This window comes from Muntiacus reevesi, chromosome 2 (genome assembly GCF_963930625.1).
Source record: "Muntiacus reevesi chromosome 2, mMunRee1.1, whole genome shotgun sequence".
Lineage (NCBI taxonomy): Eukaryota > Metazoa > Chordata > Mammalia > Artiodactyla > Cervidae > Muntiacus > Muntiacus reevesi.
The window spans coordinates 167,248,318-167,271,992 of NC_089250.1; the positions used below are offsets into that span (position 1 = coordinate 167,248,318).

The 23,675-nt window shown below is 45.8% G+C and overlaps 1 protein-coding gene across 3 annotated transcripts in view; it reads right to left on the minus strand.

Moving 5' to 3' along the window:
• C2H10orf90 (chromosome 2 C10orf90 homolog) overlaps nucleotides 1–23,675 on the minus strand; it is a 246,237-nt gene that overhangs the window by 27,084 nt on the left and 195,478 nt on the right. For 2 of the 3 annotated variants that reach the window (XM_065920155.1, XM_065920156.1), the window contains one exon: nucleotides 107–397. The exons of the other annotated variant lie outside the window; for it this stretch is intronic. In XM_065920155.1, the coding sequence (XP_065776227.1) occupies nucleotides 107–397 (291 nt within the window). The remainder of the gene's footprint in view (nucleotides 1–106; nucleotides 398–23,675) is intronic. 3 annotated transcript variants of the gene reach the window in all.

Below are 23,675 nucleotides of genomic sequence, written 5' to 3' on the forward strand. Positions count from 1 at the left end.
ATCACAAGGGAAGCTGGGGGGAACCAGGGCCCAGGAAGACCCTGCACTCTTTTCCCCATGAAGATCAAGGAAGAACCGTCTCATCCCTGCCTCCCTCGCTCCTTACCTTCTGGGGCCTGTCTTTCTATCTGAACACCGTGTTCCTCCTGCGGAGATGCGCACAGATCTTGGAAGGGGCAAAGGAACTGTGGTAAAGGGGCCCTGGGTTTGGGGAGGCGCTGTTGCTGACTCTCTGAAGGTTCAGAGAGGTCACTAGACTGAGAGCTGTTGCTTGGAGAGCTAGAACCATCAGGAAGGGGGTCTCTAGCCAGCTTCCATTCCACTGGGGGAGCAGACACGATCTCACGTGCTCCTTCTTGTTGCTTCTCGCTGCTTCCAGAAAATATGTTTGGTTCTACTAAAAATAAAATGAGAGTTGTGCTCAAAACATCTGATGAGCCCACATCTGAAGTAGTGACTTCTGCACTCCAGGCTCTCCCAGAGACAAGCAGATGGACTGCAGTACTGCCTGGGGTGAGCGGGGCGGGGGGAGATGGGGGGCGGGAGGGATACGGGACTCACTGATGCTCGAGGACACACACTCCCCCAGCAACAACAACACAGGTGGTCACCAGTCCCGGCCAGACGTCCCGGGGTTCACTCGGGAGCCCCTCCACGTTCACTGCTCTCATGCATAAAGCTCTCAAGCAACCACACTCCCTGGTACACTCAGGAGCTCGGAAGCCCTTCTGGACGGTAGATAGTTGAGCAGGCAGGTTAGCACACTCACTCTGGGCCAGATACTTGGGTTCAGTTCCTACCACCACCACTTGTATGCTATCTGGCCTCATCTATAAAATTGAGGTTGACACTATAACAAAGTAAGAATATTAAATGTTACGTGCTTAATTTTATTATCATATTCACTTTTATTAATATAATGAATTTACCTACTTAAATAATAAGAAATATATTTATATAATCATAATTGATATAATAAATAACATACATATTTATATAAATACTAAATGCTAAAATCTAGGCAATACTATAATAAAATAATGATCCAGGTAAGGTGTTCTGCACAGTAGCCGATACTACTGAGCATGTAATAAATGTTTGCTATCACTGTTATTCCAGAAACACTGACGCTACGTGTGTCCTGCGGCAAGTGTGGAGGCAGGAGGTAACTCAGCAGGTGCTTGTGCTCACGTCTAATGCAGCAGTGGGTCTAAAGCATGTACAGTGTGTGGCTCGTTGCCACAATGTCATATCAAAGGTCTGCAAACCACCTTATCCTTCTCAGTAGGGGCCTGTTAAGCAAGTTAACAGCACTTTGTACTTTGCAGCCGTGAAAGAGAATGAGGCGCATGCTCTTGTGTAGTCACGGAATCGTCTTTAAATCCATTATCAAGTGAGCAAAGAGTGGACAGTACATCAGTCCCGCCTCCTGAGCCCATGCTTGTTTGCTAAGAGTGTCTCTGGGAGGACCCAGAAGACCCTGGAACCGGGAGAGGGCAACACAGGACCAGGAACTGGGGGTGGGGGAGAGACTTTCTCTCCTACTCTTTGCTCATTTTGTACTCTTTTTGTTTTCTTTCTTCTTTTTTTAGAATACTCTATAATTTTTTTTTTTTTAATTTGGCTGCACCATGTAGTATTGGGAATCCTAGTTCCCTGACCCTGGACTGAACCTGCTCCCCTGCAGTGGAAGCACAGTCTTAACCACTGGACCTCCAGGGAAGTGTCTATAAATCTTTTAAAGTTATTCACTTTGAATACGGCAGTGACTCCTCACCGGGTGTCATCTCTTCCCAGTGCTGAGGCCCCCAAAGCAGAGACAGGCACGGCTGCCAGTGGGGTGCAGGCAGACCTCTGGCATCCAGGGGCAGATGAAAAGGTCCTGGGAACCACTGGCATAGTCAAGATTCTTGGAAGACCCTGACCGTATTTTCTGAGATGCTTTATACACAAAAAGGAAATGAGACTGTGACCACCAGGCGCTGATTAGAACAGTGACTTCTCTTAAAATGCCAGTTGTCTGCGACCCACTCCAGCCCCGTCTTCTCTGGGTCTGGGCCCCCTGGCCAGTGAGGACAGGCGGCGGGTGGTGAGGCTGGCGGGGCAGCGGGGGAGACAGAACCCAGGGGTCCCCTCAGTGGGCTTCCTGGCTGTGGGACCAAGGCAGGAGAGCCAGCAAGGGGGTGGAGCCAGTAGGCCTGCTTCCACGGACAAAGGGAAGGGGAAGTGCCCCTGGGCACTTCTGCCTGGAGCGTGAGTGTCCCCACAGATGGTGGTCATTACTGACCTTGTCATCTGCAGGAGGATATGCAGCCATGAAATGAAAAGATGCTTGCTCCTTGGAAGGAAAGCTATGGCAAACCTAGATAATGTATTAAAAAGCAGAGATAGCACTTTGCCAACAGAGGTCTGTGTAGTCAAAGCTATGGTTTTTCCAGTAGTCATGTGAGAGTTGGACCATAAAGAAGGCTGAGCACCAAAAAGTGTATGCTTTTGAACTGAGATGCTGGAGAAGACTCTCGAGAGTCATTTGGACTGCAAGGAGATCAAACCAGTGAATCCTAAGGAAATCAACCCTGAATATTCATCTGAAGGACTGATGCTGAAGCTGAAGCTGCAATACTTTGGCCACCTGATATGAAGAGACAACTCATTGGAAAAGACCCTGATGCTGGGAAAGATGGAAGGTAAAAGGAGAAGGGGGCAGCAGAAGATGAGATGGTTAGATAGCATCACCAACTCAATGGACATGAATTTGAGCAAACTCTGGGAGATAGTGAAGGAGCCTGGCATGCTGTAGTCCATGGGGTCACAAGAGTCGGACATGACTTAGTGACTGAACAACAAAAGTGGCTCTTATGGCAAAGCTGGGCTTTGCGAATTTATAGAGAAATTTTAACAACTGAGTATTTCAAAAGCTGTCAGTTTCTGTTTAAATATAAAACGTCATGGGCTTCCCTGGTGGCTCAGATGGTAAGTAGAAAAGTCCTAAAGTAGTTCTTCCTTTATCTGTGGCTTCATTTTATCAGTTCTTTTAAAGAATCAAAAATCAAATTATCAGTGATGCAGTCCCAGTCTGCTAGTTCCATCCTGACATCAGATTCTTTAAATTAATGGATTATTTACAGACTAATGGAGGTCTAACTACCTATCCCACACCTACTTACTTACCTACCTATTAATTTTCTAACTTTCTATCTGATTTAATGTAAATTCTCATGTGAGAGATTATGTGCAAATCAGATGTTCCAACTGTGACTTGAAAGAGTTAAAACAAATTCCTCAAAGTAGAACGCAGGTGGTGAACTGGGAAAAAGAAAAATGTGTAGTCAAAGAAAAACTTTCCTGACAACATATTGATCAGGCCTTTTTGTGGATTCTGAGAAGCACAGCCGTCAGCCGTGAAATGATGCCCCAGTGGGGCCTACGCCAGGCAACAAGGTCTTATTTCTCTCTGCATGCAGACTGGACTTAAGAGTTCTCTATTCACGGCTCAAATTTAAAACTCCATCACGCTTATGAAGACCTGTTGCCTCCAAAGGCCCTGCCCTTCGTAGGAGAAGCCGAATCAAATACGGCTTCTGCCAGGCATTTTTGTTTCTTGAACTGGAACTCAAAGCGTGCTTCCTGAGCCCGTGGCCTGAAGGGGCTGGGCCCTGCAGGTTTCCTTTCAACAGTAAAACCCCCTCCATTTCCTTCTCTAAACTTAGGACCCTCAACCATCCAGCAAGCTCACCTACCCAGAGCTGGGCTGGGCTCTAGGAGGTAAACCGAAACCAGCCACAGAACCTGCCTAATGGTCACGGATTCCTTCCATTATATTCGACTGGGGAACTAACACAAAATCCCCTCGGTCAATATAAAAATCCTGCCCAGCAATTTTTTATTTTGGCTGGCCAAAAATTTCTTTCTGTTATTTTACTAACACTTTGCAGGTTATTACAGTCAATAGTTACACCTGACAGACCTGTGACGTCTTCCCTAGTAATGTGAGCTTTGTCTTCACTTTCCGTATCAGAATCAATCGCTAAGGTTTTTTTTTGTCTTTTTGTTAAGGTCTAGTATTCACATCGTCTGCATCAGAATTATGTTCTCAAGAACTAGCATCTTCTGAGACACTCAGGTAAGTGTCACTCGGACATCAGAGACAGTATCTGCATAAAACTCCCTGAAAAAATTCTTCTTCACTCACAATTTTGTCATGTGTCATTTTTGAAAATTCTATGGTAATAAACTTGTGTTTATAACATATACAAGGTTGGAACAAAGGTCTAAGGGAACAAAATGTGAATGATAACAGCCATAAGTTGTATAAAGAGCCCTAAATTTTAAGCTCTAACCGCTTTGCACAGTGATGTTAATTGCATCACTCTTTAAAAACATATTGATAAGTCTCCAGTCAATAATGTTTGAGTAGTAAAGATGTATTAATGTCTCCAGGCAATAATGTGTTAAACTCTTATCTTTAGATCAGTTTAGTCCTCCTTGGACCATCACTCGGTGCTTCCCTGGGCTCCTCTAAAGCTCGTTATTTGCTGTGAAATGTATTACTGTTTATAATTAAAGATATCAGAGCACCCATGAACCCTCACAGATTAAGCAGAAATTTTCTTGGGCTTCAACTTTTCTACCTGAGCCCCTTCTGGATCATACTTGTCCAGACAGAACCATCTGCCTAAATTTTGAGCTGCCTGGTTCATTGCTTTTATCTACAACGTTCCCACCTATGTAGGCATCCACAGACAATATATTTTCAATATGGAAAATCTGAATAGCAAGCACGAAGCCAGCTGTTTTAAGGTAAAGACATCATTGCATCTTTTAGGGAAAAGCCTTCAGGAGAAGAGAGTTCAGCAGACTTGCTGGGCCCACTTCCCTAAGAGTTGATGGGATATGATTCTGGGGAACAACAGCCTCTGCAAACAAGGGGCTGGCCACAGTCAGGGTGTCAGGCAGGGCTGGCAGACAGCAGGACAGTCAGGGGAGCAGGTTGTGCCAGATTTTCTGTTCCTGACTCACCGTGTTCACCTGCAGACCTCAGGGTTGGGTTCCAGCAGGGCGCGTCTCTGTGCTGAAATAAGGGTCCCAAGCTGCCCCCGCTTTAGGGTGGGAGAGGATGGGGAGGACAGTGGGGACCTTGCCAACAAAGCAACAAGAAGATACTTGAATCTGGGCCAGGCAAGGGTACCACTGGGGCACGCAGACCTTAGTACAAAATGCAGAAAAGCTGCCCGAGCCTCAAGATGCTTGGCCTCCACCGGCTGGAAAGTGCCATAAATGAACCAATTAGATAGAAGAAGGTATTGCACACCTTTCCAAGTATTAAGGTGATAGGTAATCTTTCATGTTCTCAGATGAGCCCCTGTTGAGCCATGACCCCCTGGTTGGCACCCAATTCTAATAACTGTGGCGCTTGGGCTCACAGTAGGGGACGAGCCAGTGGGGTGGTTGCTAAGGGGTGGCAGGGCGGAGTGACGTGGCGGGGCGGCGGGGGGTGGGAAGGCCAGCGCAGCCGCCAGACTCCATCCGTGGAATCACAAGGGACGAGGGAAAAAACCATAAACATCACACACAGGCTCAGAGCTGTTGGAACCTTGACAGCTCAAGACAGGGAAACGCGTCGAGAGAACGAATTTTAGAGCAATCTGTTTCCAGGCAGATAAGTTTTGGTGTCAAAGCTGAAGCAGGTCTCTTAGAAAGATCTTCTGTAAGGTTTGAGTCTCAGCTCCGTCCACTTTCCTGCCTCTGAAACCAGACTGAAGCTGGCCAATTAACCAAAGAGACATTTCTAGGCAAAACAGGCTTCCGAAGCCACGGCCACATTTTACTGTTTTGGGAGGTGATATTTTCTCCTCTTAAATGTTAGACCATTGTACAACAGACTCTCTTAGAAATACAGTAACAAGCTTATGTTGATATTTCTGGGTCGTCAAAATAATTATAGCTTCTAAACTCACCTACAGTGACTTCCGATCTTAGGTCCTCTTAAAAATCTGATGCTATCCGCTACTACCCTGAGTTGCCCCAGACTGCCCTCCATCCATTACTGCCTTTTTAAAGCACGTATGTCCACATTTTATCCATAGTTGACCTGTCTGACCTTCCTGCCTCACCTGTGGGCCCGTCTGCCGCAAACTCCGTTCCTGAGCATCAATGGAAATCAAAGAAGTGAGCTGGGTAGGACTGTGCAGCCATCAAATGGAAGGCCAGGCTGGATGGTTCCAGGGGGTGAATCGCAGACCCTCCTCTTCACTTGGGGCAGGATTTTGCTGTCCCTCACCCCAGGTGGTTCTAGCAGTAAAGATCCTGTCTGCCAATGCAGGAGATGTACGAGATGCAGGTTTGATCCCTGGGTTGGGAAGATCCCCTGGAGAATGAAGTGGCAACCCGCTCCAGTATTCTTGCCTGGAGAACTCCGTGGACAGAGGAAGCTGGCGGGCTACAGTCCATGGGGTCGCACGGAGTCGGACACGACTGCAGCCACTTCGCCCAGCACATTCCATCCAGGGACATAGGAGGCTGCCGCTCAAGGGAAAGGCCAGGCATCCTCAGCTCAAACCGGGCCAATTCATGGATGCAGAGATCACTAAAGAGGAAGAGGCAGTAACCCTGGGTGCTCAGAACAAACCCAATTTCTCCAGCAGGTATGGTTGGCTTGCTATTTCCCCCATTCAACAGGAGAGAAATGTTCGAACCACCTGCAATTACAGTACACAGAAGATGAAATAAAAGAGCCTGTTCATGACCCACAGAGAAACAAGCAACAGAGCCAGCAAAGAAAAAGCTTTTACGACGGACGAAGCTGGTGGGTATGTTCTCTGCTTTTTAACCGACCAAGGCTTCACCTTCCGGCAGCAGATGAAAAGCTTATTTCCTCATGTGGAAAGGGGTGTCCATGTGGTACCCTGTCTCCAGTCCGATCCAGACTTCTGTTTAAAATCAGCCAGGAACCGGTAATTATTTCAGCACATTTCTGTTAAATTTCTACGCAGAGATGCTGCAACCCAGGTGGGGAGTCAGAGAGAGGGGAAAGGGGGGTGAGGTGGGGGGAAGGAGCAAATGGAATAAACAGCTCCTAGCAGAGAGCAGAGGAGAGGGTCAGGGGGGGAAGCTGTGCTCGGGCCTGCATGTCCCAAAGCCCAGCCACACGGCTGGAGCAGAGCTGGAGCCGGTGCCTCCGGGAAGGGGGAAGAGAAGAAATCAGGGGAACAGACGGCAACTTGAAGGTTGGACAGCAAGGATGGAGGGGTGTCCAAAGGCAGCTGTGCCAGCGGAAATGCACGAGCGGGTCCTTTTTTTGTCAGGAAATAAGACTTCCTGTCCATGCCAGCCCTTCCTAGAGAGTAAACAGGCTTCTCCTACTGTGAGCATAAACATTTCTCCCTAAATACAGACACAAACCGGGGAGGGGTGATGACCAAGAAATAAAACCAACTTGGGAAAAGTGAGGACAGTAGCTACAGCCCTCTTAAAGGAGCCTTCCCTTTTGAGGATCCAGAGCAGATTAGGGGAGGGTGCTAAGAAATGTTAAGATGCCAGTATGGTGTTAAGACAAAAATATTCAAGCCCTGGGAGTGGAAGAAATCTGGATTCAGAAGGAAAGGGGGAAGAGGCACTATGTTTATTTTTATTGTTCGAGGGTCAAGTTTCAAGATACCGTGTGGGCTACAGCCTCAGTGAAAAACAGTATGGCAGTTTCTTAAAAAACTAAAAATAGAGTTACCATATGATCCTGCAATCCTACTCCTGGGCATATATCCAGAGAAAGCCGTCCTTCAAAAAGATACGTCCACCTCCTATATCCATAGCAGCTCTATTTACAACAGCCAAGACACGGAAGCGACGGCAGTGGCCACTGACAGATAAACGGGTAACGCACACAGACACACACAGACCAGAACACTGCTCAGTCCTGAAAAAGAATAAAATAGCGCCATTTGCGGCAACATGGTTGGGTCTATAGATTATCACAGTACGTAAATCAGACAAAGACAAATAACATATGATACTGCTTATATGCGGAGTCTTAAAAAAAGCTACAAATGAACTTACTTAAGTAACAGAAAGACACCTGCTGACATCGAAAATAAATTTATGGTTACCAAAGGGGAAAGGGGGAGAGGTATAAATTAGGAATCAATATACACCACTATATATAAAATACCAAAAAGAACCTATTATAGCACAGGGAACGCTACTCAATATTTTGTGAAAACCTATAAGGGAAAAGAATCTGAAAAAGAATTATATATGCATTTCAACCAGTGTGCTGTACTCCTGGAACTAACACAACATTATAAATTAATTATACTTCATTTTAAAAAAAGATTGTGTGGAGTCTGCACCCAGTGGTCGTGTAAAGGGTCATGCATGCATTTACCGCTAAGAGCAGTGTAGGTTACTCTGTCCCAAAGACAGTGTCTAGAATGGTCACTGAGTCACTGGACAGAGTTGTTTTTCCAATTATGTCATAATCCTTGAGTCTTAAGACTGTTGAACAAAAATCTCAACACATACACAGATTTGGAAGTCAAAAATACATACACACATACACATACATACATACGTATGCACACATGAACACACAGACACACCTGCCTGATACCTAATAAAAGGATTACCTGGACTCTCTTGCAGGTGATAAGAGGGACATTTCTATCAAGGATTAGATCACACCTTTCTGCCTGACACTGAGGAAGGAGTCCCGGATGATCGACAGTCCCATAATTCTTTATCCCAAAGCATGACTTAGATTCTCAAAGCACAGAAAAAGAGCATTTTAAGCTTTTATCAAAACTTGCAGCTAAAGTTTCCAGAGGTGACTATTTGAGAGGATGATTTTTTTTCAGTAAGGGATATTTCCTTTTAAAAAATTTCTGAATTATAAAAGCCATAATCACTGTCAAATTTGAAATATGGAAAAGAACAGTCTTTTGAACTCTGAGGGAGAAGGCGAGGGTGAGATGATTGGAGAGGGTAGCGTTGAAACATGTATATTATCATATACGAAGCGGATCGCTGGTCCAGGTTCGATGCATGAGACAGGGTGCTCAGGGCTGGTGCACTGGGATGACCCTGGGGGATGGGATGGGGAGGGAGGTGGGAGGGGGGTTCTGGATGGGGAACACATGTGCGCCCATGGCTGATTCATGTCGATGTTTGGCAAAAACCACTACAATATTGTAAAGTAATTAGCCTCCAATTAAAATTAAAAAATTTTTTAAATAAAGAGAAAGTAGAAATCATTGACAATCTGTCACTCACAGAAATCTTCACAGTGGTTTTCTCAGGGAAGTGCAGCTCATTTCTAGTGAAATAACATACGATTGTTCCCCTTCCATCTCCATTTTGGACATAGCTTATAACTAGCCAGGATCACCTTCTGCCACACCAGTGGGACGTAAAAGCAGGGGCTCCCTACCACACTGTCGTTTGGGAGGAGGGATTGCCGTCGATGGCCACCTTTGCATTTTGCTTGATAATCTGGGCAGCTTTCATCTTTCCTCCTCCCCTTGCTTTTCTGGTGAGCTCTGAGCATTACCAAGCAGGTAAGACTAGACAGTAGAAACTGATTTAAAACTCAGACTGAACTTCGAGGTGTCAATGGAAGCAGGAGAGAAGAATCTTGGTAAAGGCTCCCGCAGAGTAAGGAGCCCACTCAGAGCCAGCTGTCATCCCAGAGTGTGTGTGTGTGTGTGTGTGTGTGGTATGTGTGGCCTGTGTGTGGGTGGTGTGCATGTAATATGTGTGGTGTGTGTGTGTGTGGTGAGGCGGAAGAGCTTCCAGGTCAGACTGTTACCCCACTACCTGCTCTTTCAAAGAAATTGCTTGACCTCCTCATCTTCAACAACTATCCACAGAGGACCTACTATGTACCAGGTACTGATGTAGATAGTTCACCTAGGATGCAGCAGTGAAAACAGCAAAACTCCTGGTCTCACGTCAAGGACAGTCCACTCCAGCCCCTCTACAACCAAGGGCCATCACGTCCACTCCAACTCCCTCCCAGCCAATGATAACACCTCCCCTCCTATAACCAATGACATCACCTCCACTCCTATTACCAATGACATCGCCTCCACTCCTACAGCCAATGACCACTACCTCCACATAACCCACCATTCCTATAACCCATGAGCATCACCTCCACTCCAGCCCTTCCTACACCCAATGACATCACCTCCACTCCAGTCCCCACTCCTACACCACATCCCATACCTGAAACGTCCCTATACCCAGAGCTTCCTCTCCTCTGAACCAGTAAATTAAAACCTCCCACTCTCTGACGATATCCAACAACTCTTTCAATTCACAGAACGTTGCTCTCTCCACATCTTGAACATTATCACTGATGACCTCAAGTTGCCACCATCTCTGGTAGACTCAGTTGGTTGCCTACTCAATATCCATTCTTATATTTTTTCTTACTTAGAGAATCTTCATTTTGTTCAAGGTGATAACAGGCGTAGCGAAAAACCGTGTCTTGCTCTGGTAGGCTACTGCTCTGGCCAGTGAGCGATAAGCAGAAGTCCTTTGGAAGAACTTCTGGGAGGGTCTCAAGAGGGGATGGTCACCTGGTATTCACTATGGATGTGGACGTGATGGCTGGAATCCTGGCAACTATCCTATAAGCATCATAATGAGGGTCACACCTGAAGGACTGTGGAACAGAAAGACAGACACTTGAGCTTCTGAGGACACTGTGGGCCTCCCATACCTGCCCCAGACTGCCCACTCCTGGATTTCTTTTACAACAAACATAAACTCTTCCATTCTCAAGCCACTGCTTTTTGGATGGGTTGTTATTCAAAACTAAACACAAGTCATAACTGATTGGACCCCACCTACCAAGGTATGAGTACGGATCGGCCCAGTCAGAGGCAGCATGTGTCAGGACCACAGGGAGACCTTGTTGAAATTCACTATATGGGGCAGCCCAGCTCCAGTGTTTCCAAGTCAGTAGATACAAAGAGGAGCCCAGAAGCGTACATTTCTGACCTCCCAGGTGGTGGTACTGAGGCTTCTATTCCAGGAACCACACTTTGAGAACTACTAAGCCAGGTGACAATAAAAAAACAAAGAACAAAAGCAGAATTTTGTGACTCAGCACCTGGCTACTAAAACTGTGAGCTAGGAAGGCCAGCATTGACCACACCTGGAACCTTACACAGAGGCAGAGCCTCAGCCCTCACCTCTGACCTACTGAGTCAGAATCGGCCCTGGAAGCCCCTTCCCAGGTGGGCGCAGCAGAAAGTACACACCCAGAGCCAGCCCACGGGGCTTTGCTCATCATAGAGGCTCCTGGAGGCTCCTCCTTGGCCTCTGCTTCCAAGACCCTGGAGTTTAGGAGAAAGGGCAGAGAGACTGTACCGGTCCATCAGGGCTTCCACTCCCAAGCCTTCTAACTGCTCAGCTGCAGTGACCACAGTAGACTGTCAAAGTGGAGGGAGGTGTGGTCCTGCCAAGTGACTATAAGGAGAGCAAGAATGTGGAACAACAGTCGTAAAGACTCCCAGACCAGACTTCCGGTTTCCCAGCCTCTCTTATCCCTTCAGCTGCTCTCAGACTAGGGACTGAGGACATTCAAAAAGGTACAGGTCAAAGGGAGAGAGAAATTAGGAGTCTGGGATGAGCAGATACACGCTACTGAATACCTCCTGTAGAACACAGGGAACTGTACTCAACATCTTATCAAAGGGCTTCCCCAGTGCCTCAGTGGGTGAAGAATCCAGCTGCAGCGCAGGAGACACAGGTTCAGTCCCCGCGTGGGGAAGATCCCCTGGAGGAGGGCGTGGTAACGCACTCCAGTATTCTTGCCTGGAGAATCCCCAGGAACTGATGAGCCTGGTGGGTTACAGTCCATAGGGTCACAGAGTCAGACACGACTGAAGTGACTTAGCACCCGTGCATGCATACATACATAACTGAAGAGTGTATGTATGTGTGTGTGTGTGTGTATATATACACACACGCACATATATATAAAACTGAATCACTTTACTGTATATGTGAATCTACCACAACACTGAAAATTAATTCAATTTTAAAAAGGTACAAGTACAAATGTAACCACTAGAACAATTACCCAAACCTTATTAATAAAAACTAGGAGAAAATTATAAACAAAAAGTAATGAATACATATCTTAGAGACGAACAAATAACCAAAAAAATTACAAATTTATGACAAAGTTGGCACCAAACATTAGTCATTTCATGAATACAAATGGACTTAACTCACTTATTAAAAGAAAAAGCCCACACAGCTTGCAAGACAGGGAACATTGGCGATGCCCAGCAGAATCTCAGATGGATGTACTCTTTAGCCCAGAAATGCCCCCACCAGGAACCCACTATAGTGGCTTCTGAGATGGTCCAGAGACCCAGCCTGCATCATCAGATGGTTTGCTCTGGTCCTCTGTTGGCAAGCAAGCCAAGGGCAAAAGGTGCACATCTAAGGATTCAGACCCCTGGGGAGTCACGGCCTCATCACAGAACCAACAGATGTCACTTGGACAGACCAGGCGAGGATCTGCCCAACAGCTAACTCTGACTCTGGCACTGACCTGAGGGGTTGCCGCCTCTTCTGAGAAGTCCAATGACCCAACAGTGGATGAGCCCGATGGGTGGGAGCTGACTGAGAGAGCCCAGCAGGGTCTTCTAGTTAGTGAACACATCAAAGTGACATAGAAAAGGCCATTCAGAAAGCCAAGGGCAGCAAAACACAAAACGTGCTAGTGTCTGTGATGATACCAGGCAGTTCAGGGAGGCCTCCAGCCAAAGCAGCCAGTAGGGGCTCATCCAGAGAAGATGAGGGCCTTCGTCCCTCTGACTGGTCTGTTGTAAGTCCCTGAGTGGTCCATGCACAGGCACATCTTGATGAAACCACATTCCGAAACACCCTCCCCAGTGGGGGCTTCCAGGCTTGGAGGCTGGCTGTGGGCACATCACCACGTGGCCTCCAGCCCCAGCACGGCTGTCACTCTGGTCTGGATGGGTTATTCTCTGGCAATCACTTGAACACATCCTGCGGTGCCCCTGCCTTACAAAAATGAGTAGAAAATGGGCATATGTATCTGCATGGGACCCATTTAATATAATTAAGATGAAGATGGAAATCATCAGGTGTTAGAAGCAGCAAGTCTTTAACCTTAACGCAGTGGTCCCTGGACGTAGGCCAGAAACTGGTTGATTCCATGCTGAGTGGTAAAGGAAATGAGCAAAATTAAAGAGCCAATTTGAAGTGCTTAAAATGATCAAAGACTGGGCCCTAAGAGTGAGTTATAAAATTAGGGATTTTATAATACTCTTGAGGGCTCTGATCTCAGAATTCCCTTTCCCAGTGTGTCTTCCTGTACACAGTTTCCACGTGTGGTTTCAGGACTCTGGCTGTAAGGAAGGAATCCCCTATTTCGGTGCTTTGTGGGGTTGGGGCCAGGAAGGAGACAGGCTTGTCCGACACACAATGCCTCCACTTCCTGCCTTCCCAGGTCAGGCAGGTTCCTCCTACCAACCCCAGCCAGACCCTCGATTCCATCCCAGGATCTGGAAACCCCATTTGGAGAAGATATAAATACTTCTGAGGGTTCCATGTCAGAACAGGAAGTGAATTCCAAGGCTGTGGGATTCCCATGGAAAAGGCTCTGGGTTCTCCTTCTCAGAGCTATGGGAACCCGCTGGAAGCATTTTCTTGTCTGGCTGATGGCATTTTTCTGGTTTTCTCAGATGCTTTTTACAAACCTCAATCATGTCAACCCAAACTCAGCTGGAAACATGTGGCCCTGAGTGCCTCTTTTTCTAAGAATGCTGCACCCTTTGAAGAACTATTTTTGAAAATCATGATTGGAGAGACTCCCCAAGGCCTCTGCAGAGAAGCACAGGACACGTGAAAACAGCAACGAAGAATAAATCAAGCAGTTGAAAGAGGCTGAGCCAGGGCTGGCCAGGCCACAGTCGGCACACAGGGGCTGAGGCTCCAATGCTGGCCTCCATCTCCTAAGACCACGAGGCTCATATATTTCAGGTCCTTTCATCCCCTACACCCCCTCCCCAAATGACCATCATCTCCCAATGAGATAAACAGGTGGTGTTGCAATTGAACACTCACTTTCCAATCCCTTTCGTTTCACAAGGACGTCCTCACATTTACTTCTTGTCATAAGGAACAAAACATATTTTGTTTATGGGCTTGCCTTGAGAGACCACTTAGGTTTGGAAAAAATGGAAAGATGCTTAACTGTTTCTTAAATGCTACAGTGAGTATCTGGGTCTAGTAGAAGCATTTCCCTTATATCCTAAAGAGAGGAGGGGCTGCTGTGTAAAAATAAACTTATCATTGTCTTGTTGAAAACCATCATATTGGAGTAAAGCAGAGAGTGCAGAATCACAAAAAAATGACAAATCCTTCTGAACTAATATATCTCTGGGGAGAAGATATCTCTGGGGAGAAGAGAGAGGCCTCGTGTATTTTTACTCTTTCTACCTGTCTCACATTGGCTGGAGAGGAAATCACTTTCCTGTGACATTTTTGAACGTTCAGTTAATACAGCTGAGTGTCTTTTCATATAAACTAGCACCTCTGGCAGTGAATTACACAGAATGATGGGAGGATGTGCACTTTTTTCCATAACAACCCCTCCTACCTTTTCTTGGGGGTCATAACATCTGTTTTGTTCTTGATTTCAAAGTAGGAAGAAAAATAAACAGTGGACAGGCTTTTATTGGGCTTTTATATCTCTAAACACCCCAACTAAGTTTTCCAAAAACTTCTCTTAGGAAGGTAGGTTGCCATGTTGCACACCCTCTGGTTCTACCCAATTCTTGCTGTTCCGTGAGGCTAGCCTGGGGCTCAGTGGTAAGGAATCCACCTGCAAAGTAGAAGGCCTGGGTTCGATCCCTGGGTTGGGAAGATCCCGTGGAGAAGGAAATGGCAACCCACTCCAGTATTCTCACCCAGAGAATTCCATGGACAGAGGAGTCTGGTGGGCTAGAGTCCTCTGAGCCACTCTGCTTTTCCTGATACCTTTCAAAGGACTCTTGGGGGTCAAGCTGTAGGGTAAATACAGCACTCTTCCAAAAGTGACTTTGCAGGCAGATGGTCTTTAGGCTGCACTGATGCTTGTTGATTTAAGAAAATGTTTTTAAAATGGTTGGTGTTAACACGGTTTGTGTTAGCTTTAGGGGAAGCGCAGTGAGGGGTACAAGAAAACTGCCCTATTTTGGCACTATGTCCATAAGTCTAAAGTTAGTGCAAATGTAAACATTGTGAAAAATAGTTTGTGATAGGTTAAAAAATTTTTCAGAGTAACAATTTTCAGATAGTCACTCTTCAGAACTTTGTATTATGACTACTGCTGCTGCTAAGTACTATGACTGTCTATGCTGATTCACCAAAATGGCATGAACACATTTGTAATATCCTGTGCCATACATAGTAAAGCATCTTGATGCATCTCAACATTGTTTACAGTTTCCATCAATTTGCCAGCGAGCAGAGACTGGTCATCAGCTACTTGGAATCCCACCAAGGTCAGGTCCCTGACGGGTATCTGCATGACCCCTCAGAAAGGGGGACACTAACCCACCCAGGATGCCAAGTTTGCATCCTGATGTCACCTCAGAAAGATGGAAGACACTTGGAACACAAGTGGTGAAAAGAATTAGCACACACGCCTAGAAATCTGGGGTCTACTCCCTCCCGATTCTGCCTTCCTTTAACCAATGATGGTGCACAGGTCAGCCTGCCTGTTTGGCCTCAAGTTACTCATCTATACAATGGGATAATAACCATTCTGCTCTGTGAAAAGGACATAGGACGTTATGAAAACTCAGAAAGAATAATGCACTGGGCAAAGGTGGGCCATCATTACAGTTTACGCAGCCCTAAAGTGGCCCATATCTAAGAAGCTCAGCCGTGTGCTTAGCCATGTCTGACTTTCTGTGACCGTGTAGACTATAGCCAACCAGTCTCCTCTGCCCATGGAATTTTCCAGGCAAGAATATTAGCGTGGGTTCAGTTCAGTTCAGTCACTCAGTCATGTCCGACTCTTTGTGACCCAATGGACTGCAGCACGCCAGGCCTCCCTGTCTATCGCCAACTCCTGGAGTTTAATCAAACTCATGTCCACTGAGTCAGTGATGCCATCCACCCATCTCATCCTCTGTTGTCCCCTTCTCCTCCTGCCTTCAGTCTTTCCCAGCATCTGGGTCTTTTCCAGTGAATCAGTTATTTGCATCAGTTGGCCAAAGTACTGGAGTTGCAGCTTCAGCATCAGTCCTTCCAATGAATATTCAGGACTGATTTCCTTTAGGATGGACTGGTTTGATCTCCTCACAGTCCAAGGGACTCTCAAGAGTCTCCTCCAACACTACAGTTTAAAAGCATCAATTCTTCGGTGCTCAGCTTTCCTTATAGTCCAACTCTCACATCCATACATGACTACCGGAAAAACCATAGCCTTGTCTAGCTGGACCTTTGTTGGCAAAGTAACGTCTCTGCTTTTTAATATGTTATCTAGGTTGGTCATAACCATTTCTTATTCCAGGGGATCTTCCTGACCCAGAGACTGAATCCACATCTCCTGAGACTGCTGCATTGGTAGGTAGATTCTTTACCACTAGTGCCACCCAGGAAGTCCACATCTAAAGCATAGCCCTAAAAATATAATCCTTAAGGTATGATATAAAAAGACTTCGTCCTTTCAAACTTGGGAAAAAATATGCACACAGGGAGGCATAGAGAGGCAGGAAGACAGTTTGTTCAGTCTCTGACTCATGAGCACCCAGCATGCCCTAAGTCTATTTCCTGCCCATTTCGCTAAGTTACCGGCTGAAGGTCAGGGAAGGTCCACGTGGGTTAGTTTGGGCGGGGGGCATCTCTCAGTGGGATGAGAACTGTCCTTCGAGTGGGACAAGCCCAGCCATCCTGCTGGCCCTGCAGGAGCTGTGGGTGAGGGACTCCGGCCCCCAGCCTCAGTGGCCCGGGTCTGTCCCTTGACTGTGCCAGGCCCCCTGCTTGTGTCGCAGAGGAAAGCAGGAGCTTTTGTGCTGGGGGAAAAAGGATGTGGAGCGACCGCAGGGAGGTAGATCAGAAGCCCTCTGCTAGAGGGAACTGCAGATGCAAAACTGAGCCTGAAGGAGGAACACAGACCCCGCCTCCTCTGCGTCTGTCCTTTAACCCTTCTCACCTCCAAAGATGCCCTGATCACTTCAGTCAGAGGGAAAGGGATGCGGATAGCTGCACGGGGTGGGGGAGGGGACAGGAGCACACAGTGAGATCCAGGCCCAACCTCTGTCCAGCTCCAGGCCTCTGGGAGCAGCCAACACAGAAACAGAGTTTGTTGGAAAGTCCAGTCCCAAGTTCTAGGGTCACACAGGATGCTCCAGACCTGGGGGAGACAACGTAGTAAGAAGGGGTCCAATCAGCAATGCGTGGGTTTCCTAACAAGCAGGGCAGATCCCACCCTGCCTGGAACTGGAGGGTATCAGGTGGGCCAGGGGAGACCCCTCTGGATGCTGAGCTCCCAGAAGACCCTGATGGTTCATCCCAATGCATCCTGAGCGGGGTCTGACTTGGGTAGACCCACCCCCAAGGACATGGCTGATGCAGGCATTGCAGACGGTCCTCACCGTGATCACTGGCCTGTGTTATTCACACACTCGGGGATGGTTCCTTTCCTTCACCAAGAGGCCTTTCTCCCATTAAGGCTAATGGGAGTCATGTGGCTGAAATGCAGGCATTTCATTTTCCAGATTTTCTAAAAATAAAATGTGGTGACGGAAAACATATGTATTGTTTCTGTTTGGGATTGTGAAAACACAAACAAAAGGAACCAGAGAGAGTCACAGCCCGATCCTTGTCGATTATAATAGCAGATAAAGTTATTTGTCATCACATAGGTATAGGTGTGGGGTGATCTGAAACCAGGCTCAGTTTGTTATATGAGCATGGTGTGAGTAATGCTTTTGCTTTTTATCCCTTGAAAAATACATCCCATCTTTTCTTTGATGACCAGGATACTCAAAAGGTTTTTTTTTTTGAGTTACTAGACCAAGAAATGGTCATATGTTATGGTTCAAAATAGGAGCTATATTCCAGAAAAAGATTACTATAAAGAAAATGACTAAAAAAGGAATTTTACATTCCTAATTTTCATGATTCACTTGCAATTATGTATGGTAAGGATTTTAAAAGTAACTCCTGGACATAAAAAAAAAAAAAATCAAAGTTAAACACACCAACATCCTTTTTAAGGGACACGGTTAAAGAAAAGGTAGTGATAAAAATGTTAATAGCATTCGAACTACCAACCGTACCATGGGCCAAACTCAAACCTTGAAAAGAAGAGCAACATGGAAAATTAACTTCTGGTCTCACATGAGCGTAGCATGTTTTAAAACTTGGCTACACTTTGCTCAGTCTACTATTGATGTGACCGTTTCTAGTTTACACTAGAAGCATCTTCCTGTTTCACTTTGCTGTTGCTTGAATTCATGGGGAACTAAGCACAGCTACAGCTCCGTGCACAACTTGGTCCCCTGCTTGCAACCTACAGACACATCCAGTCTGCCTGCCAATGAAGCTTCTCCTGTGGCCTTGCAAACATACGGCGGCCTACTCACCATCTCATACACTTGAAAATGGTTAAGCAGGACTGGAGCGAAGCATCCTGTCCCCAGGGTCTTTGCTGCCAGGCTCCTCTGTCCACAGAATTCTCCAGGCAAGAATACTGGAGTGGATTCCCATTTCCTACTCCAGGGGATCTTCCAGACCCAGGGATCAAACCCATGTCTCCTGAATTGGCAGGCAGATTCTTTACCATTGAGCCACCAAGGAAGCCCCATTCAGGGTCTTATTAATGCCCAAATCTAGGCATTCCCTTGATTCCCTCCTTCCTTCTGCTTCACATGGACTCCATCAGCAAGTCTGCTTAAGTCCACCCACCTAAAAGCTACCTGGACCATGCTCGCTCCTCCATCTCTACTCACAGCACTCCCCTGGGTAGCTCTCCTGCTCTGTGACTTTCCTGCCCCAACCTAAGATCGTGAGAAATTGTAAGTCAAATCATGACAATCCCCTGCTTAAATCTCACCCATGGCTTTCCACTGCACCTAAAGTACATCTCAAACTCCTCCCTACGTGATCTGCCCATCTCTTTGATGTTACATGACCCCTCTCCTGGCCTCTCTCTTTGCCCCCTCACTCCCACTGGTTTTAGCCTTGTCCCTTGAATGTACCAATTCCATGCTTTATCACATCAAGGACTCTTCACCAGTTACTCCTTTTGTCTAGAAATGCTCCTCCTTTCTACCTTCACGAGGTGGACTCTTCATCATCATGGAGATCTTGGCTGAAATACCCTCACTCAGAAATACCTTCCAGATCCCTCTAAGAAGCCAGCAAGTGGCCAACTCAATCACATCACCTGATTCTAATGCTGTGCTAAAGCTCTATCCCCAGCTGAAATGTCTCATGTTAATGCTTCTCGTTGCTGTCCATCTCTGTTAGCCTCTCAACAGTAAGCTCCACGAGAGCAGGGACCTTGCTTTGTCTGCTGCACTACGCAGGTGACACCCGCCCATCAAGAAACATTTGTCAAGTGACACATCATCATGTAACTGATGGTACCTGTCTTCATGGGCTTCCAGCCTGTGAGGAGCCTGGTAACATCCTGAAGTCTCACTTGCCTACCAGATAATAATAACGAAGAGATACAGAATCTCTATTGAAAAATATCATCGGGGAAATTTTGACAGTTTGTTAGGGGTGAACATGAACTTAATAATTCACAAGTATTTCTTAGGTACCTCCTGTGGTCAGGTATGACCTAAGCAAAGACACAGGCAAGTTGGGGACTTTGGGACAGACGCTTAAATGGCTTAAACTTGAGGGTATGTCCATCCTCACTCTTACAATAACAAAAAGGTTATTTTAGAGGAGCCTGAGTTCTCTTAATTTCAATGGCCTCAAGGAAAGGAACAATGAGACTAAGTCTAAGTCCTGAAAAGCAGGCCATTTCTTACTCTTCTGGCCCTTTGTTTTCTAAATCATTCACTCTGCCCAGGAAGGCACTGGAAAACTCGCTTAACAAGACTGTCATATCATCAGGCGCCAAATATCAGTTTAACCGAAAGTGACAAGGAGGGAAGCGGGAATGCTGGGTTGTGGACATCCCAGGCCAATGGAGACTGGACATTAGCAAACATTCAGATGTACAGCTCCCACTATAACCATTTCAATACGGACATGAGTTCATGCCCTCTTCTTTTCCAAAACGTTCACAAACTAAAAGTGGCAAACTTGACCAATTCCATGTTCACATTCTCTCTCTGCAGGCGGTCTTAGCAGAAGCACAGATGGATAGAAAATTAGACAAAAGCCAGGTGAACAGAAAATGGGAGACGGAGAAGCAAAGAGCTCAATTACACTTTGACTGAAATCATTTACTTCCTAAATAGCTAGGGGTCGTCGGTATGGCTTTCCCCTGGATTTGAAATTACACATTTTCCATCTCTGACACGACCACCAGACTAGCCATGTGAGGGCAATTTTCAGAAAGGAAGGAGCAGATCAGCTTTCCAGGCCACGCAGACCAGACAGCAAACCCTGATGTGTCACCGGGGAGAGCAAGATGGTCAGACTTTGTCTGAGATTAGAAGCGGGGCGGGGTGTGCGCTTCCTGGCAAGAAAAATTAAACCAAATTTTAAAGGGAAGTTTCTCTGCTGGAAAAGGAGTTAAGGACTGAGTTTGGTTTGGGCGACCCTTAATTTTAAGTTTCCCGTACCTGTGATATTAGGTGCGCCTGCTGAACAATGCATAACGACAGGCAACATTCAGAAATTTGATGCATTTTAAGGTTACTGTCTGGAAGATATTGCTGAGTGAAGTAACACAATGCAAGACAGTTAAATGGCTTATACTCCAATGAAATCGCTATTAAATAAATCTTTTAAAAAGCAAGACTGTTCACCATGCTGATAGGCATGTGGCCAGCAGGTTTTGCATGAGGCCAGGACAGCTGGGAGTCACACGGAGTTAAACTAAGAGCGTTTCGTACTTGGCAGGTGAAGCTCCAATGAAATATGCCCTAGCACACTTAGCATGCTGGTCTTTGCTAGTCTTCTGACTTGCAGCCTAATTTCTTCTGGTTGAGAAACTAATCCAACTCAGCTGCAGAGACAAGTTTTTGTGCTTTAAGTTTTATAATGTAATTAACAATTCACATCCAATTACATCACGTTAAAAATTCTTTTCCAATCCTTTCTCTCCTAATCCTGGACTCAGTGCCCGTGTGCTAACTGGATCGATGTTCGGGAGAAGAGCAGAAAATGCATTGGCAAGCATGGACCTGAGCCTGCCGTGATCAGCAATATTTTAGTCTAGTCAAAATTGTCTCAAAGGACATGCCTACTTTCAGTTTGTGATTTGAGATCAATGGGTGTCTTTCTGTAAGGAAACCCTAAGAAAATAGAACCATGTCTTCAGAATCAGGTTTTCACATTAGCTCCGTGAACATGGCTTTCATACCAATCACCTTGTTCCTCGTAGCCCTGGAGAGCTCCACGATGCCCCAGAAGGAAGCCTGAAAGCTTTGCTATGGATCACCCTCCACGGGCTTCCCTGGTGCCTCAGACAGTAAAGAATTTGCCTCCAGTGCAAGAGACCTGGGTTTGATCCCTGGGTCGGGAAGATGCGCTGGAGAAGGAAATGGCAACCCACTCCAGTATTCTTGCCTGGAGAATTTCGTGGAGAAAGGAGCCTGGTGGGCTACGGTCCATGGGGTCGCAAAGAGTCTGACACGACTGAAGTGACAGCATGGAGCACCCACGCACGCGCACACACACCCTCCACACTGGGTTCTGAACCCCTTCTCCATCCCTGTATCCTGTTTGCAACCCTTCAACCTCCAGGGATCCAGATGCACATTCTGTTTGTCATTCTCCAGGATGCTCTGCCTCTCTGTATCTCTCCTGGGCTCTCTGACCAATGCCACCGTTTCCCTGGAACTTGACCAGTTCACTCACTGGACACCAACCCCTCTCACTCTGCAGGCTCAGCACAGACTGTGGGTTATCCCCCTGGCCTGACTTTGACTCATTTTGCATTTCCCTCTTCTCACTAGCCAGTATAACTTGGGACAGAAAAAGTCGTTTTTCTCTTCCCTGTATCACCAATAGTGCAGAGCACAGCAGTTGTATTTTCAACAAAACTTTAACAAAATGTGTTAAAGTTACATTTAAGGTTTCTCCATGAGCCTGCCAGTTCCCTCTAGATCCATCACTATTTTGTGTGGTCATAACAACTGAAATTCTCGAAAGACAAAGAAAAGTCAGAATGCAGTAGAGGGAATGTCAAGTGAAGTTCAAAATGACTCTGGATGCAGAGGCCCAAATGGGTATGACTAATCATCAAGGCCCCTAGTGACATTAAACAGTGCATTAAAGACTCCTGGGAAAAACCTACCACTTAAAGAGCAGAAGGGAAGATGGAATAGAAGACAATCTCCAAGGCAGGAAATACACACAGCCAATAAACAAGCAGATACAGTTGACCTTGAGCAATACGGGGCATTAGGGGCACTGACACCAAAGTCTTGTAACTTTGCAGTCAGCGCTCCATACAGCTGCCCCACATACACAGAATCAACCAACAGCGGACTGTGTAGTACTGTAGTATTCAGTGCTGAAAAAATCTGCACACAGGTGGATCTGCTCAGTTCAGACCCAAGTTGTTCAGGGTCTACTGTACTTCTGTCTTACAATTTGAAATTAGTCAAAAAGAAGATACTTTCACCTATCAAACAGGCAAAGGGTAAAGATCTATGTACTCAATTCTAGAGAGAAAATAAGCAGACAGAAACTCCTGCAAAGCCATTGGCAGCAGACACTACTGTAACATTTTTGTAAATAGTTGGCAATACAGAATCAAAGGGCTTAAAGAATTTCAAGTCATTTACTCAATAATTCTGCTTCTAGGAATGTGAGCTCTAGGTCATCTAGAGCTCTGGATTTCAGGCAAATAGAGTGAAGGAGACAAAACCTGGCCCCTGAGAACATGGGACTAGACACCACATAAACACTCAATTCACAATTTCAAATCATTTACCCAACAATTTTCCTTCCAGGAATATAGCTTAAGAATACAAGCAGTGTGGTCAAAACTGTACACACAGAGACATACATTAGGTGTTATTTATCATGGTGAAAATTAGGAAGCTAAATGCCCAACATTAATGTTTAAAAATTTATGTCACCACATGATCTGAATGTTAGACAGTTATCTCTAATGCTCACAGCAAAGTTTTAATAGCATAGAAAACAGCTCATTCTGATTCATACCTAGATAAAACCTGTAATGATGTTAGAAAATGCTTAAAAAGTCAACAACAATAAAACTTCAAGAATAGATACCATTTAAGTATACTTAAAGTCTACCTGTATAAATGAAGAGACATTCAATATAGGAAATTGGTATTGCAATAATGACCATTAATTAACAGATTTAATTATTGCTGCTCCCACCCCAAAATCCTAAAATTAATTTTTATGGGTGACCAGGTTTACAAAATTCTGCTAGAAAAAAATAAATGAATGACACCTTTTATTTCCTGTCATATGGTACATTATAAATACATAGCCAAAAACAACTAAAAATCTTGGACACAAACATAGATACA